This window comes from Phalacrocorax carbo, chromosome 6, assembly GCF_963921805.1.
Source record: "Phalacrocorax carbo chromosome 6, bPhaCar2.1, whole genome shotgun sequence".
Taxonomy (NCBI): domain Eukaryota; kingdom Metazoa; phylum Chordata; class Aves; order Suliformes; family Phalacrocoracidae; genus Phalacrocorax; species Phalacrocorax carbo.
In genome coordinates, this window is record NC_087518.1 from 3,116,697 (window position 1) to 3,130,593 (window position 13,897).

Here is a 13,897-nt window from a genome sequence, read left to right on the forward strand (position 1 = left end):
CCTGGGAAACAAGCTGCCTGACAAAGATTTTTTCTCATCCTGTGAGAGAAACGGTGGCGATACGCTATTGTCATCTGCCTTCCCGCCATTAGCTCGTTCGTGCTGCTTCTTCCGTGCCTAATGCTGCCAGAGAAACTTCACCGGGGTTTAGCCATTGCACAAGCTGGGATGTTGGCGCGAGGAGCCTCTCCTCGTGCTTCCTGAACTCAGAACTATTATGGCAATGTCCTGAAATTGGTTTCCTATTTCAGAGCTGCTGCTGTATTAGCCAATTTACATCACTGCGTTAAATACAAAAATCCCCACAGCGTACAGTCTGCGCCTGCTTACACTATTTGCCGTTTAATCCCCCAGTACTGAGAAAGTCTCTAGACCTTCTGTGTGTTGGAAGAACTGAACATTTAGCCTCAAGTATAGGAAAAAATGGAAAAAGAAAGATGGAAATGAATATTTATGTACTACATGTAAACACATGCCATGTTTTACATAGCTCTGAACACTGTCTGCAGGAGTCGCCTGTACCCTTACAAACTCGGTCCTGCTTTTTAATTCAAAGGTCAAACCGTAATGCAAGTTTGCAAGATTTCAGGTCTCGCGGGCCATAGTCGTTCTCGTTTAGCGCCAACCGACAGAACAAACCCAAACCACAATCCCACTGGTTTGGAAAACCACCGAGGTTCCCCAGCTCTGACAACGGCATGTTAATACGCAGCCCTGTGGGCACCCGTCAGAATTTCATATTTTTTAAGCTGTCTACTCATGCATAATATGAATATTTATTCATCCCTCTCTGGTTGTTTGCCAGAGATTTATTTTGAGCTCCTTGGTTCTGGCGTAACAGATATTGTCCTCCTCTTCCCATCCTTGCCTACACTGTCTTTGACACTGTCGGCATCTCTGAGAGAGAAAGAAAATTAAAAATAAAAAAAGAACCTGCAATATTAATGGAAGAACACAGGAAGGTTAGAAAAAATGTCTATTGACCTTCACAGTTTTTTCCTCAGTGACATAAGATGAGTTAGAAAAGAATATAAGCATATCTTAAGGTCAAAAAACTCATCAGCTGATAAATTAGTCTTTTTGTGCACCGCAAAACTGAGTTAAAATAAGGTATTCAGTCATATTTCTGTCAAAACTTGCCAGTGTTTTACTTAGGGCAGAGAAATTCAAGCATTTCAGTATAAAAGACAGTATTTTACACAGTTCATTTGGAGTTCAGAATAGTTTCTGCTCTTTTTTACTTTTTTATGGGATGGACTTTGAAATTGCATTTCTCAGTTTGTTGTTAATATCCCCATCCTGGGCTTAAGAGTGTATTCTCTGCTTCATGCACATGTGTCGCTCCCATTAATGCTAATGGAATCGAGTTAAAACGGAGCACTGAGGGAGAAAAAAGTACTTGCTAATCCTTTATAACCTTACCGCAAAGAAAAGTGATTTGTAAACCACGTGAACCCAAAGATCAGGTACAATAACTGCTGACTATTGTGCTCGGAGTTAGGGGCTATTCTGTGGGTACCGCGAGGAAGAAAGCATAAGCCATGAATTACAGAAGCATGACTCTCCGATAACAGAAATGAAACACAGTCCAATTTTCAACTACTGGCTTTTTTACGGTGGTACAAGTGGTCCCTGAACTGCAGACCCCGATTCAACCCCCTTCGTGCCTCGCAGCGCTCGGAAAACCAGGGTGACCTCAGCCATGCCATGCCCAGCCCACAGCTGAAAAGCCGGTGCCTCCTGCCGTGAGCCCGCGCCACCCTCCCGCGGTCCCCGCGGAGCCCAGGGAAGGATGTTTGGGCTGTGTTTACCATTTCGCTCTCCAGTTTTGCGCTGTGGCAGGCAATAGCTGATCGACCCTTTTAATAATAGACAAGGTCTTTTTTACACTCATTTTCCCTGAGCCTCACTTTCTTAGCTCTTTGCTGTGGGTGCCTCCTTAGGACATCACAGATTACAAAAAGGCAGAGTCAGCTCATACAGAGATCTAATGCTGATCCTCACTCGTCTCTGTTTTTGTTTGCAGGGAGCGACGTAGGCATGGGCAAATGCCATACAAGCTGTTCAGATCAACTCCAGACCTGAAGAACAAAGAACTCTTGGTGTCAGTATGTCACAGCGTCCCTTTTACAATAAATACCTGTAGGAGACGTGAAGGGATAAGGCAGCCCTCCACGCTGGGGCTGCACCGTCAGCCCCTTGGCGTAAGGGAAGCAGAAGGCCCAGGTGCCGTTGAGCACAACCCCAGGAACATCCCATGGAACTATAAGTTCCCCACTGGACAGCTAAGGCAGAGGCAAACACTCTGCTCTGAGAAAAACCGGCTGCTGTACCACTGTCGCCCACAGCTCGTAACTACGGCGGGCGCTCGCCAGCTTTCTCAGCGCTTGCCTGATCCTGACGCTGCTTGCTGAAATGTGCTCCGACTGTAAAAACCACAAATTAAAACTTGCATTGAAACATTTTAAAGTATTCCCTATATACCATAAAAATAATAGATTGGGAGATCCTCTAACCGAACGCTATTCATCAATGCCAATATATGGGAGAATTAAAACTGACAGCATTAGAGTTTTGTGATTGATTTATTGCTTTGTAATCAATCTTTCCTCATTCGTTACCCAATATAGGTTTTTCCCTAAATAAGAAGGAGATGGAGAGTGATTATAAGTGTAATAATCTTTATATTTATCACCTATAATAATTCATCAGACATTGGACTGCTCATAAGCAGGCAAAATTGAATTTAAGACATTTGTCAGTGTCCCTCATTGTTCATCAAAATATTACTTTAAACATTTTTGTCAAATGTTATAGCTTTGGCCTTTGAAAAAAAATATTTGACAAAAAAATTCTGAACACGCATGAGTAAACGCTTTGAATTCCTGAAATGCAGAAATTCAGCCCTGGATAAAACATAATGAAATTACATCAGACTTTGTGCATCTTTTCAAAAATTATGACACTGAATCGCAAAGGTGAACCCCTTGCAGCACTCTGCAACAAGACAAGATCTATTAAAGAGTTCAGAAGGTTTTCAAAAAGATAATAGAACTTTAGGAGTAACAAGAATAAATGAAGTTGAACTAGATAAGACGTGTTTTTAAAGGACACCACCTAATCTCAGCACGCCGAGGGCAACATTTCTCCATGGGTGCGCCATGGCTTTATGCATGTCCTTTGCAAAATTGAATCTTAGGACACAGCTGGCTGCGGCGACAGCAAATATTTCTCACACACGATTACTGGCCATTGCTAAAAACGAGTCATTCAACGCTATGGACCAGGGACCTGGCTGTGTATTACAATTCCCATATCGTTTGCAGTATAATTTTAAACTACACGTGAAAACAAATGCATTAGGTTGCTGTAAGCACCATCCGTCAGCTTCTTGCTCTTAACGTTGTCTCTGACCCACGCGGCTCGGCAGGTCTCCGAGACGCAAAAGACACTTTAATCCCCCCGGGCTCCGCTTGCGTCAGCATCGAAGGGGAAGGTGCAGCATGCATGGGGCTGCTTGGGACGCTCTTAGACACTAAAACGGAGTATCAGTCCTATGCAATAAAAATTGCAATTACCTTTCACAACCAAGCTGCCCGTGCTGCTCGCTGTCCCGAAGTGGTTTGTGGCCACGCAGGTGTAACTTCCCGCGTCGGATTTGGTGACATTGACAATCCGGAGGCTCCCGTTGTCCAAAACAGTGATTCTGGAAAGGCAGCAGACACAGAAGTTGTGTATTTCTTAAGTTACCATAAAACTCTTTCGAGTCTGCATTAATTATTGATGGTTTGAACAACAGTCAGTTGCCTGTTACAGAGGGAGTTTAGCTGACAGGAATCTCTCAGGACACAGTTCATAAATACTGAATGCATCATGTACATGAGTTTTCTGTGTTTTTACTTGAGGGCAACTTTAATTTACACACCAGCAGCTTGTGTAGGTTTTACACGTGTCTGTACTTTGATATTCAGCACTCACCATGACAACCCTTGCAACATGTGGTACACAGGCTCCATCTAAAAATGCCCACGCTCGCTGCTTAACAATGTAAAAGCTTCTGCCGAACAGATGCAATGAAGCAGGTGTTTTATTGGTGCTTTTTTTTGAAGCCGGCTGATGGCTTTTCAGCAAGGGTACCACGCTGCCAAGCTTCCCCTCCGCACTCTCCACCTGCAGTATAACTCAGCCCGCGGGGCTTATCCGCAGTTGTATTTGCAGGTTAAAAAAAAAAAATAAATCCTATTTCATTCCCATCCCCTCCTCACATACGTACTCCCTGTCAAAACTGTTGTTATCTGCGGCAGTGCACGTCTCTTGGACGGCGGGAGGAGGGCGGGGATGGCACGTCAATTCCTGGGGTGATCCCCAGCCCCTCCGCTTGCACGAGGGCTGCACTTCAGGCTTGCCTTGTTCTCACAGTTACCTTTGCCTCCTGTTCCATTCTGTTCTGTTTCTTCATTTTTTTTCTGCTCTATGTCAGTCAAAACAGAAAACCTGGCCCTGCCCAGTAAATCTCATCAAAACATGAATGACTCGTGCCCTGTGGAGGCATAATCTAAGGAGACTCCAGAAAAACCTTTCTCCCAGTCTCATATCACCTCTTTTAGCAAAATACTTGGCTGTCTGCTCCGTATCATGTCTGGCAGCACAATCTGCTTTCTCCCCTTCAGCCACTTTCAGACCTGCATTGAGAATCTTGTATTAATTCCTGCCTTCCCCTGCTCAATTATTTCCCAATTTAACTAATTTGAAAGAAAACGAAGAAGCCTTCCTGCATCCTTAACGCCAATCAAGCTCTGCGCAACTGGATTAAGAAATTAGGAGGAAAGAAACTCAGCAAACAACACTTGCACCATTGCAGAAGTGCTCCGATGGCACTTCCCACCTGAGAAGACTTTAAGAAACAGACGGCACGAATCTGCAGGAGCCTTTTCTTGCAGCCATGGGATAGCACTGAGGCAGCTGAATCAAGCACCGGCGGTGAGACAAGGCGTGAACACAGGCGCGAAGGAGATCTGCCCACGCCAGCCGTGGGGCTCCCCAGGCTCTGGCCAGCTGCAGCCGCTGGGCTGACATGGTCTCCAGCGGGACTCGGGAGATAATCGTCTCGCCCAAGGGAGGCAGTGCGGCTGCTTTTTGTCGTGCCACGCTCTCTTGATGGGCACACACAGGCTGCTCGGTCCACATGCATAGGCCTGCTTCGAAAAACGGGAAGGTTTGAGTGTCTTTACAACAACGGTACCGAGCGAGGAGGAGGAAGATGGTACAAGATGCTCCGGCAGCAGCCACCGGATCTCCGTCCTGGCTAGCCTCTCCCTGACCTGCTCTTGCAGCAGCACAACAACATGCAGGCCAGCTGGCAGCAACCAGGGACAGAGGTTATATTTCACACATCACTAGCGGTGATATTAATAGAAGTTTCTCAACTGGCTTATAGGTCTCCAAATTGTTGCCGTCAGTAACATTCACCACTGTAATTTATTTTTGCAGGAGTCCAGTGCCATATATTTGCTTCTGTAGCAGTTGCTCCAGCTCAATAATTGGAAGAGAGTAGTATATAGCTACTTGTCTCTTATCTTCACTACTATGCTGGCACAAATCAATGCACGTATTACATTAAATGTGCGCTGGAGCACAGGACTTGCCACGCTGGCCTCCAGTGCAGGAGCCTGGGCAGTGGCAGCACCAGGAGCTCCCAAGGAATTATTTACTGCTGTTACCAATTTCAGGTCTTCGGAAACAAGAGTGCCTTTCTGAAAGCTGAAGGTGCCCTTGGCATGCATTAAAATTCAAATCAATATAAACGACAGAACAAGCTCAGCAATATGCTCCAGCAAAAGAAGGACCACCCGGCTCCGGCGCTGCCCCTGCCAGACTCTGCACTCACTCCCTCAGCATTTTTGCAACCCAAGAAATAAAGTGATGTTTTAGACTATTTCTGTACAGTTGAGATTCTATTTTAATTTATTTTTGTTTTTAGCCATATGGTTGAATCCTATTTACTGGATAACCACTTCCATAGATCATTTTGATTGTGTCAGTTGACGAAGCCAGCTTTAATTTCAAATTATAATGCTTTTTCTGTCTCTGTCTTTCTCATGCTATTGGTTTCCTTCGAAGTTGTCTTTATTCCTAATGTAAAATTAGTTTATGGTTAATGTGGAGTGGATTGCTCTAAATACAACCTTTGGATGAGGACAGTCCATCCACCATTGGCTCTGGCACATCTCAGGGAGCTAGTGCTGGCTTTATTTCCTTCCATGGGAAATTTTTCACAGTGAGGACAGTCACCACGGGAATAATCTCCCCAGGGAAGGGGTTGGCTCAGCCACGTTGGACACCTTTAAGAGTTGTCTGGACAGGGTGCTGGGCCGTCTTGTCTAGACTGTGCTCTTCCCAGAAAGGTTGGACCAGATAGATGATCCCTGAGGTCCCTTCCAGCCTGGGATTCTGTGATTCTGTGATCTCTTGCTGAAAGCCACGGATGGCTGGCTTTACAATTTGAGCGCACGGGTATCTTTTAACTCTGGTAACATGCTGCAAAGAGTTCAGGTAGGACTTGCACCAAGTTCTGCAAACCCAATCCTTGGAGAGTCTCCAGGCATGTTTAATTCTCATCTGGTAACTAAGTAATTCGCTGCGCAATCCTGTAAATGACCAGCATTAAAACTAACAGATAATTGTGCAAGTTAACTGTTGTTTTGTTTTTTTTTTTAATAAATCAGACCATTAAAACCTTACTGTGACTCACTGACTAAGAGACCTTATGGTTATGTGGCTCTTTTTGCTGATGGTGCTTTTCTACACTGAATGTTTTGTCCTCTAATTTGAATCCAACGTGTTGGAAGTTAACAAGTAATTATTTTAACACTTTGAAATTTGTTACAGTTTGTTGAGAAAGTACGAAGGGCTTTCACCGATTTTGCTCATTCACAAATTTTCTTTGCAGCCATGTCTATATTAAATGAGAGGAGAGGCTCATTTCAGGCACTGAGGGTTCTCAAACTGCTAATTGGCTTGAAAGCAAACATCCCTGCATCAACCACTTTTAGCAGTTTGGTTGAAAAAGTTCTTTCAAGACACAAAGTTCAAATTAAATGAAGCACTGTTCAGTATGCTCTCTTCCTCTTCTGAAATACACCCCCAGAATGTTTTCTAATGACATGCCTGGGAAGACATAAAAATAACCCACATTTCCAAGAAACATGCGTATTACTTCAGAACAGAGAGCTGGTTGCTGAGTATGCACCTCTTTAAACCACTACAAACTCAAAAAATGAGCTGTTGACTTGCTATTGAACGTTTTGGGTTCCCTGCTACTATTAACCACAACGGTGGTAACAATGAAAAACGTAAATCTCTTCTTGTACAGGTTAATGCAACTGCTCTACTGATAACCTGGCTCATGGTCACTGCTAATATCGGAGAAAAAGCAAAGAAGATAAAAGTATCCATTTGAAAAAAAAGATGATATAAGATAGCTTGCCATCCTTATATAAAGAAAGGTCATCTATTTTAAACATAGCATTTGTAAGAGAGAATCTGTTGGTCCGTGTTGTCAGCTGGAGATTTCAGGTCCGCAGAGAGCAGAGACACATCTGAAATTAGGAGATAAAAGGATTGTTTGTTTCCTAAACCGAAGCTTTGGGTTCTACCCCAGAAAGAGCTGACCTTGTCAGTATTTTGATCAAAACTCTTCTGGGGACAAAGGACCTTTAAAAATGCTGAAAACATTCCTCTCTAGCCTTCCTTGCCCAGTTTTTTTTTTTTTGCCACTGCAGCAGCAAATATAAAAAGTTGCAAGCTGAACACTTTGCATTACCCTAAAGAAGCCTTTCCCAAAACTGATAGGCACACAGTTTCCACAGCCGCTTCTTGTCGATGCTGCATGCCCGACAACTGTGTGTCCTTTGCCAGCTCTGCAGGAATGGAAGCGTCTGAAGGCATCTGTCTATTTGCTTGCTGTGAACCTTGGAAAGCACGTGAAGGAGGAAGATGCATCTTTATGGATGAAAAATATCTAAGCGCGTGCTACAGCTGCGCAGAGCTCTGCTGCTATTCAGACACCCAAGCTACCTAGAAAGGACCCACCTTGGCATCGTGGCCACATCAGCACGGCCAGCTGCCTGGACCAGCACAGCAATGCTAACTTGCCTAGTGTCTCCAAGCAGCTGCTGGAAATGGAAGAGGCCAGGCAGACCTGGAGCAGTATGAGGAAAAATAGCAGTGCATAATCATTTTGGTCTGATCTATTAGCGCTTATTTTTCAGCTCATGATACATCTGCCACCTCTGTTCAGTCGCCTATCCAGCAGGTTACCTTCCCTCCCACCCCGAATCGAGCACAATAGATCTGATTCATGTAGCTCACCCAGGAGCAGATAAATATTTCTCAGGCAGTAACATATGCATTTAGAGATAGAACACGTCCTGTTGAGATCAGTAAGAGTTTTATCGCTGACTTTCTGAAAATGAGATCAAGCCCTTATTTGGAATATAAACGATGACTGAAAACTGCAAAACTCCCAGAGCACATAATAAAACTGAGTATCAGTAATTGCCTCCAGCCCAGCTCCCAGCAAATCTGACCTTTGGGTGTCTGACTGCATCACTTGCATCTACCAAAACACGCCTACGACCTGCTGCTCAGGTTTGACCTCACGCTTTGGCAGAACGTTTGCTTAAAAATCCCAGACTTTTAATATCTACTGTAACATCTTGCTCTGTTGTTTAATTAAAAGAAAATCTATGCAGGTCCAGGAACCAAATACATCAGCACTGCAGAGCCAGGGGTTGTTCAACCTCACCCTCACCTTGCAGTCACTGGGTGAAAGCCTTTGCAGGGATAAGTTGCAGGTCCATGCACTAACCTTTTCATTGCAAATGATTTCGTAACTCACAAAGCACACACATCACCGAGAGAAGATCTGATCTGCACCAGACAGATGATACTGCAGGTATCCCTCAATACATTCTTCTCAGCTTGCCCTCTATTTTTCTGTTCAGCAGATGGAAACACGTGGAACATGAACGGACTACAAACGCGGTGCATATGGCAGGTCTCATGTGTGGTGGCAACGGTTGCCTTCCCGAGGGACGCAGCACACAGGCGGGCGGCAGGACTACCGGACTGCAAATCAGAGCTCCGCTGTTTCTTTGGAGCAAAGTGCTTATAATTATAAAGTGACATTTTTTCTTTTTTCCTCTCAAATGGTTATATTAGCACTGCTGCAATGAAATAAGGTACGTTGTTTCTTATCTGATAATTTTAGCATTTTAATTTATGAAATACAAGCGTAACTACACTTGCTTTCACTGTTGATTAAACACATGCATCCGAAATATTTCATGCTTAGCCAAGTGAATATTTTAATTTTTTTTTTTCCCCAGGAAACAATGCTTAGGATGTCTGATCCTTTTTCTATTACAGGGAGAAAAGATGTCTTAGTGCAAGCATTTAAATGAATGTCAGTTGGAAGAAACACACACCGAGTGCAATTTGAGATAAAACTACCATTGATCCCTTCATGTACAGCCTTTGTGGCAGTGGTAGACGTGGCTATTGAAAAGAGACTGTTGTGCCAGAGTTCTTCTAAGAGATAATCCGTCTTCTGAGAGAGGATTTAGGTTAAATGTACCTGTGAAAAACAGCGTATTTCAGCCAACATGATGAATGACCTACTGTCCATCCTCCAGAGCCTTGCTGGGGCTGGGGGGGGGTCGGAAGCAGAGGAAGAAAGCAGAAGCACGAGACAGACCAGAGTGCAGTCTCAGTGGTGTATTTGCTCAGCCTTTTCCCATGGTTCATAGGAAGGAATAGCTAGAGCAATATTTAGCCTAACAGCAACTTTGCTTCATGCCACAACTCTACTGCAAATGCAAATGATTCCGGGCAATTGCATTATTTATCAAATTATTTCTATTTCGATCACATGTCTTTGTAAAGGCTTATTACCTTTTTAATAACGCTTCCCATGCAATGAGGCAGAGACTGGGATTATTAAAATGATCTCATAAAAGCAGTATTGGCCATTAGGCTAGTTCAGGAAAACACAGTGAAACTTAGAAATGCTCACAGGTTTGGCTGAGAGGGAGGATTTACTGCTCAGAGCACAGCCCTCCCCAAAATCAGGGACACCGCTCACGAGGACCTGCTTGTCACTTGAAGAATGGGCTGGTTCGGAATACGGTCCACAGCTAATAATTTCTGTGGCCCTGGGATGCTGTCTTCGTGTGTGACTACAACCTTTACATTACGTAAATAAATAACAGTAAGGTCAGAGCTTTCTGCTTCATAACATTAATCCCTATTAAAGTATATGCTGAGGTCAAAGGCAACTTCTCGGGGCTTCACTCAGCACTCTCAGTTGTCCCCGGTGCGCAGAGAGGAGAGGGCAAGGGGAGAGCCCTGATCCTACCCCCCCGCCAGCGCCTCGTCATGCCACCTGAGCCTTCCTTCCCTACGCCAATACCAGCCAAAAATACGCAGCATCACCTCGTAAGCAGACAGGCCTTTCCAAGCTTGAGCTTCGCCCACGTCCTGTTACCCCAGACGTTTCTGAAAATGGCTGTGAAACAGGCGGTGTCCGCACAGCCACGGGACATCGACGCAGCCCACCAACGCATCCTGAGGGCTATGGTCAGGACAGCAATGTGAGCAAGGACAGGACAAGTTGGGTCCATGTCTAGCAGCCGTTAGGATAAGTCCGAGTGAAACGCAACTGTCTGTTGGATCAGTATGACAGCGGTTTCCATTTGACGACCCATCTGAACTCAGAGCTGATGGGGACAGACATACTGCACAGGCAGCCTGCTATGCATATGCAACTTCTTGTCCAGGACCTGTTAGTTTTGATTTAGATAACCACCTACAGCTGCTTCAGTACCTATTTGTCTGTAACTACTTCTCTTTTCATGGTTCACAGAAAAGCCTGAGCTAATTTAGAGCCTCAGTCAAAGCCCATTTAATTTAGTGCATGTCTTTCTCTTGGTGAAAGCAGGCATTAGATAAGGCCTTTCTTATCCATGACAACTGGCAGGTCTCTTAACAGCAAACTCCCTATAATTAATTTTCAGGTAAGAACTATATTTGCTCAAAATAAACCGAGGTAAAATCCTGCTCTATTGAGTTCAGTGGAATGTTTTCCCACAAGCTTTGCCTGAGATGCTTTTAAAAGGAGCTAAAGAGCCTGAGGATGACGTGGTTGAACTCCTGAGGTTGTGTGTGGCACAACCACGTGGGGCTGCTGGGGTCTCTGTCATCAGAATGTTTCTTGACCTCTAAAATATATATATTTTCTTCAAGTAGAAGAACTCTGGCTGGAGAAGGCACTGAGGAGCACCACCTAGACATCTATGGTGCACTGAATTTGGGTTCGTTTGGCATTTTCTGTGCTCTGGGATGAAAATAGGAAAGCACACAGAATTAAAATGAAACTTTTGAAAGTTCTTCCTAGGTAATAGCTCTCTTAACTTGCTGCATCGAAAGATACTTGTTTTTCTTAGTGAATTCTCGGTATTGATCTCCAAGAAAATACTAAGAACACTTCCTCCAGGGAGGTGAACTGTTGTGTGTGAACGCATTTTCGTTTTAGGCTTTTCATTTACAGGCTTGCTAAGTATAAAGAATTAAAGGCGAGGAGAGTATAAATTGCAATTCTTTAAGTTTATAACAAAAAACCCTGTAAATATTTTTCGAGAGAGAAAATAAGGACACATTTTGCTCAGATAAACATTTTTGAGAAAATAGTAGGGGCCCCTTTGGCAACATCAAACAACATAACGCCACTGATTCAATATCAGCTTAAACCAGTCATGGATCTGGCATCCTAAGTTCTCCCACTATTTTCTTTTACAACAAATTGGTTATCTGCACTGACGGAGCAGTCCAAATAAATAATACTGCATCCAGCCTACATTAATACCTATAAACACAAAAGCTGTGTTTTGTCATCATCCTCCCTTTTGCCCATAAATTTTTAAGACAAGTCTGGAAGTGAGAAAACCTCATCCCAAAGGAGTGGGGCGGTGGGAGGGAAAGGAGGGAGCGTTTACAGCTATTAGAGACTTCATGTAAATTGTTTAAAGATGCCTAGAGGCATAATTCAAATATAAAAATATCCCTAGGTTATCTAAGAAGAACATTTCTCTACAAAATATCTTTCTTAAGGGATGCTGATAATGGGGAGAAACAAATGAAAACCAAATACAAACAGTGCAAGGGACCCTGAAGGAAATGAGTAGGATGTGGTGAATTTCAAATAATAGAAACCGTTCGCCTTCTCTCCCTTACTGCTCTTTTTTCACTATGCACAAAATTAAAATAAATACAGTAAGAAAGACCATGTCATGAAAATAAATATTTGAGGAAGCAGATTTGAATAAAGCAAAGGAAAGCTCGTTTTTACAGCTTTCATTCCTGAGACATGAGGCAATGATAATTTGAGCTGTATGGGAAGACTTTGTGAGTCTGGAAGGGTCCAATGGTGTGGAGAGCCAATTTTTCATTGATTTTGTTGGGAACTGAAGACCGGCGCCCATGGGAAACTGCCCTTTTGGCACAGCCCTTCAACCTCACAGTTTATTTTTGTGGACTAAGGTCGCCGTTTGCCGTAAGCCGCTAAAGCCACGATGACACTGTGAAGGACGAGGATGCTCCGCACGGGCACCAGCAGCCCCGGGGCTTTACCCCCGGAGCAGCTCTTGCTGGTGGTGGTGGAGGGGCAAAGCACACTTGCAAACTGCCTCATAAAAGGCTAAAAGAGCCCCTTCTGCACAACTACCCACCCAGAGACACGCCGCTCCCCACAAAGCGTTCTCTCACACTCGGAAGCGCGAATCTCGCATAGAGAGCAGCGGGTGCTGCGAAGCCACTACTGCACTCCATCTACCTAACGTTTGGTGAAATATTTGCTATGCTCATTCTTCCAGGGCAGCAACTGTAGCCAGAGGCACAGAGATCAAGTTCTTCCAGTCTATGAAGAGGGACAGTGGAAACAGGAGGAATTAAATTTGGAAGCGCAGCCTCCGGCCACCCTCGCCAACAACTCCTTCCCCAACGAGGACAAGCCATCGCCCTCTACCTACAGCAAATGCTTTGGAGGTTTGGAGAACATGAGCATGAAAGGGGACTCCACTGAAGCTCATAAAAATTATTCTCTTCTGAGAAAAAAAATCTGTGCAAGATTTTCAGTGCATCACCTGCTGACACAAACCATTTCTGGAAGCATTCGTGAGATTAGAGCAGAAGCAATAAATGCATTCTCAGCTTATTTGTTCCAGCTGATACCACCCGAATAGAAGCCCGAAGGCATAGTCTTTCAAAGATAACACATCTTTTCCTCTAGTTTCAACAAAAAATGCCCACAGTACAAAGATAAATTACCCACTCCACTTGTAATTTACTTTACCATAGATGTGCAAGATCCAAAGACACATTTACATCACTTAAAAATGATGCTTAAATAATCATCAAAAATATCACCAATTCTGGTAGGTTGTCTAAAAAGTTCATTAGGAATCCTTTTTTCCCCCGTAGACATATAATTATTTCCTTGGATTTTAAACATGCATTTCTTGAAGTGTGGTCCTAACTACCTTCTTGCTCTTAATCATGAAAATATCCAAGGGAAGAAATATTTGATAATAATTTTTTTCTTCAAAACCCTACAGACTTACTAAAATCATTACTACTATTTTCTTCAACTGGAGGACCAGTATGAAGCACACATCCATTTCAAATTGCATTTAGGAGACTAATGACAGGCGTTTATTTTTGCAAGCGTTGGCTGCAGCGTGTGCTCACAACGGAGAGAAACCTGCCTCGCTGCCGGGAGCCAGCTCCCGCCACCTCCGACGCTACAGCGCCGAGGGGAGGAACTCGCGCTTTCCTGAAGCGT

General features: G+C 44.0%; 1 protein-coding gene across 3 annotated transcripts in view; it reads right to left on the reverse strand.

The window, feature by feature from the left end:
- Positions 1 to 13,897, reverse strand: part of LOC104047469 (contactin-4) — a 353,961-nt gene that overhangs the window by 37,463 nt on the left and 302,601 nt on the right. For all 3 annotated transcript variants that reach the window (XM_064453439.1, XM_064453440.1, XM_064453438.1), the window contains one exon: positions 3,579 to 3,706. In XM_064453439.1, the coding sequence (XP_064309509.1) occupies positions 3,579 to 3,706 (128 nt within the window). The remainder of the gene's footprint in view (positions 1 to 3,578; positions 3,707 to 13,897) is intronic.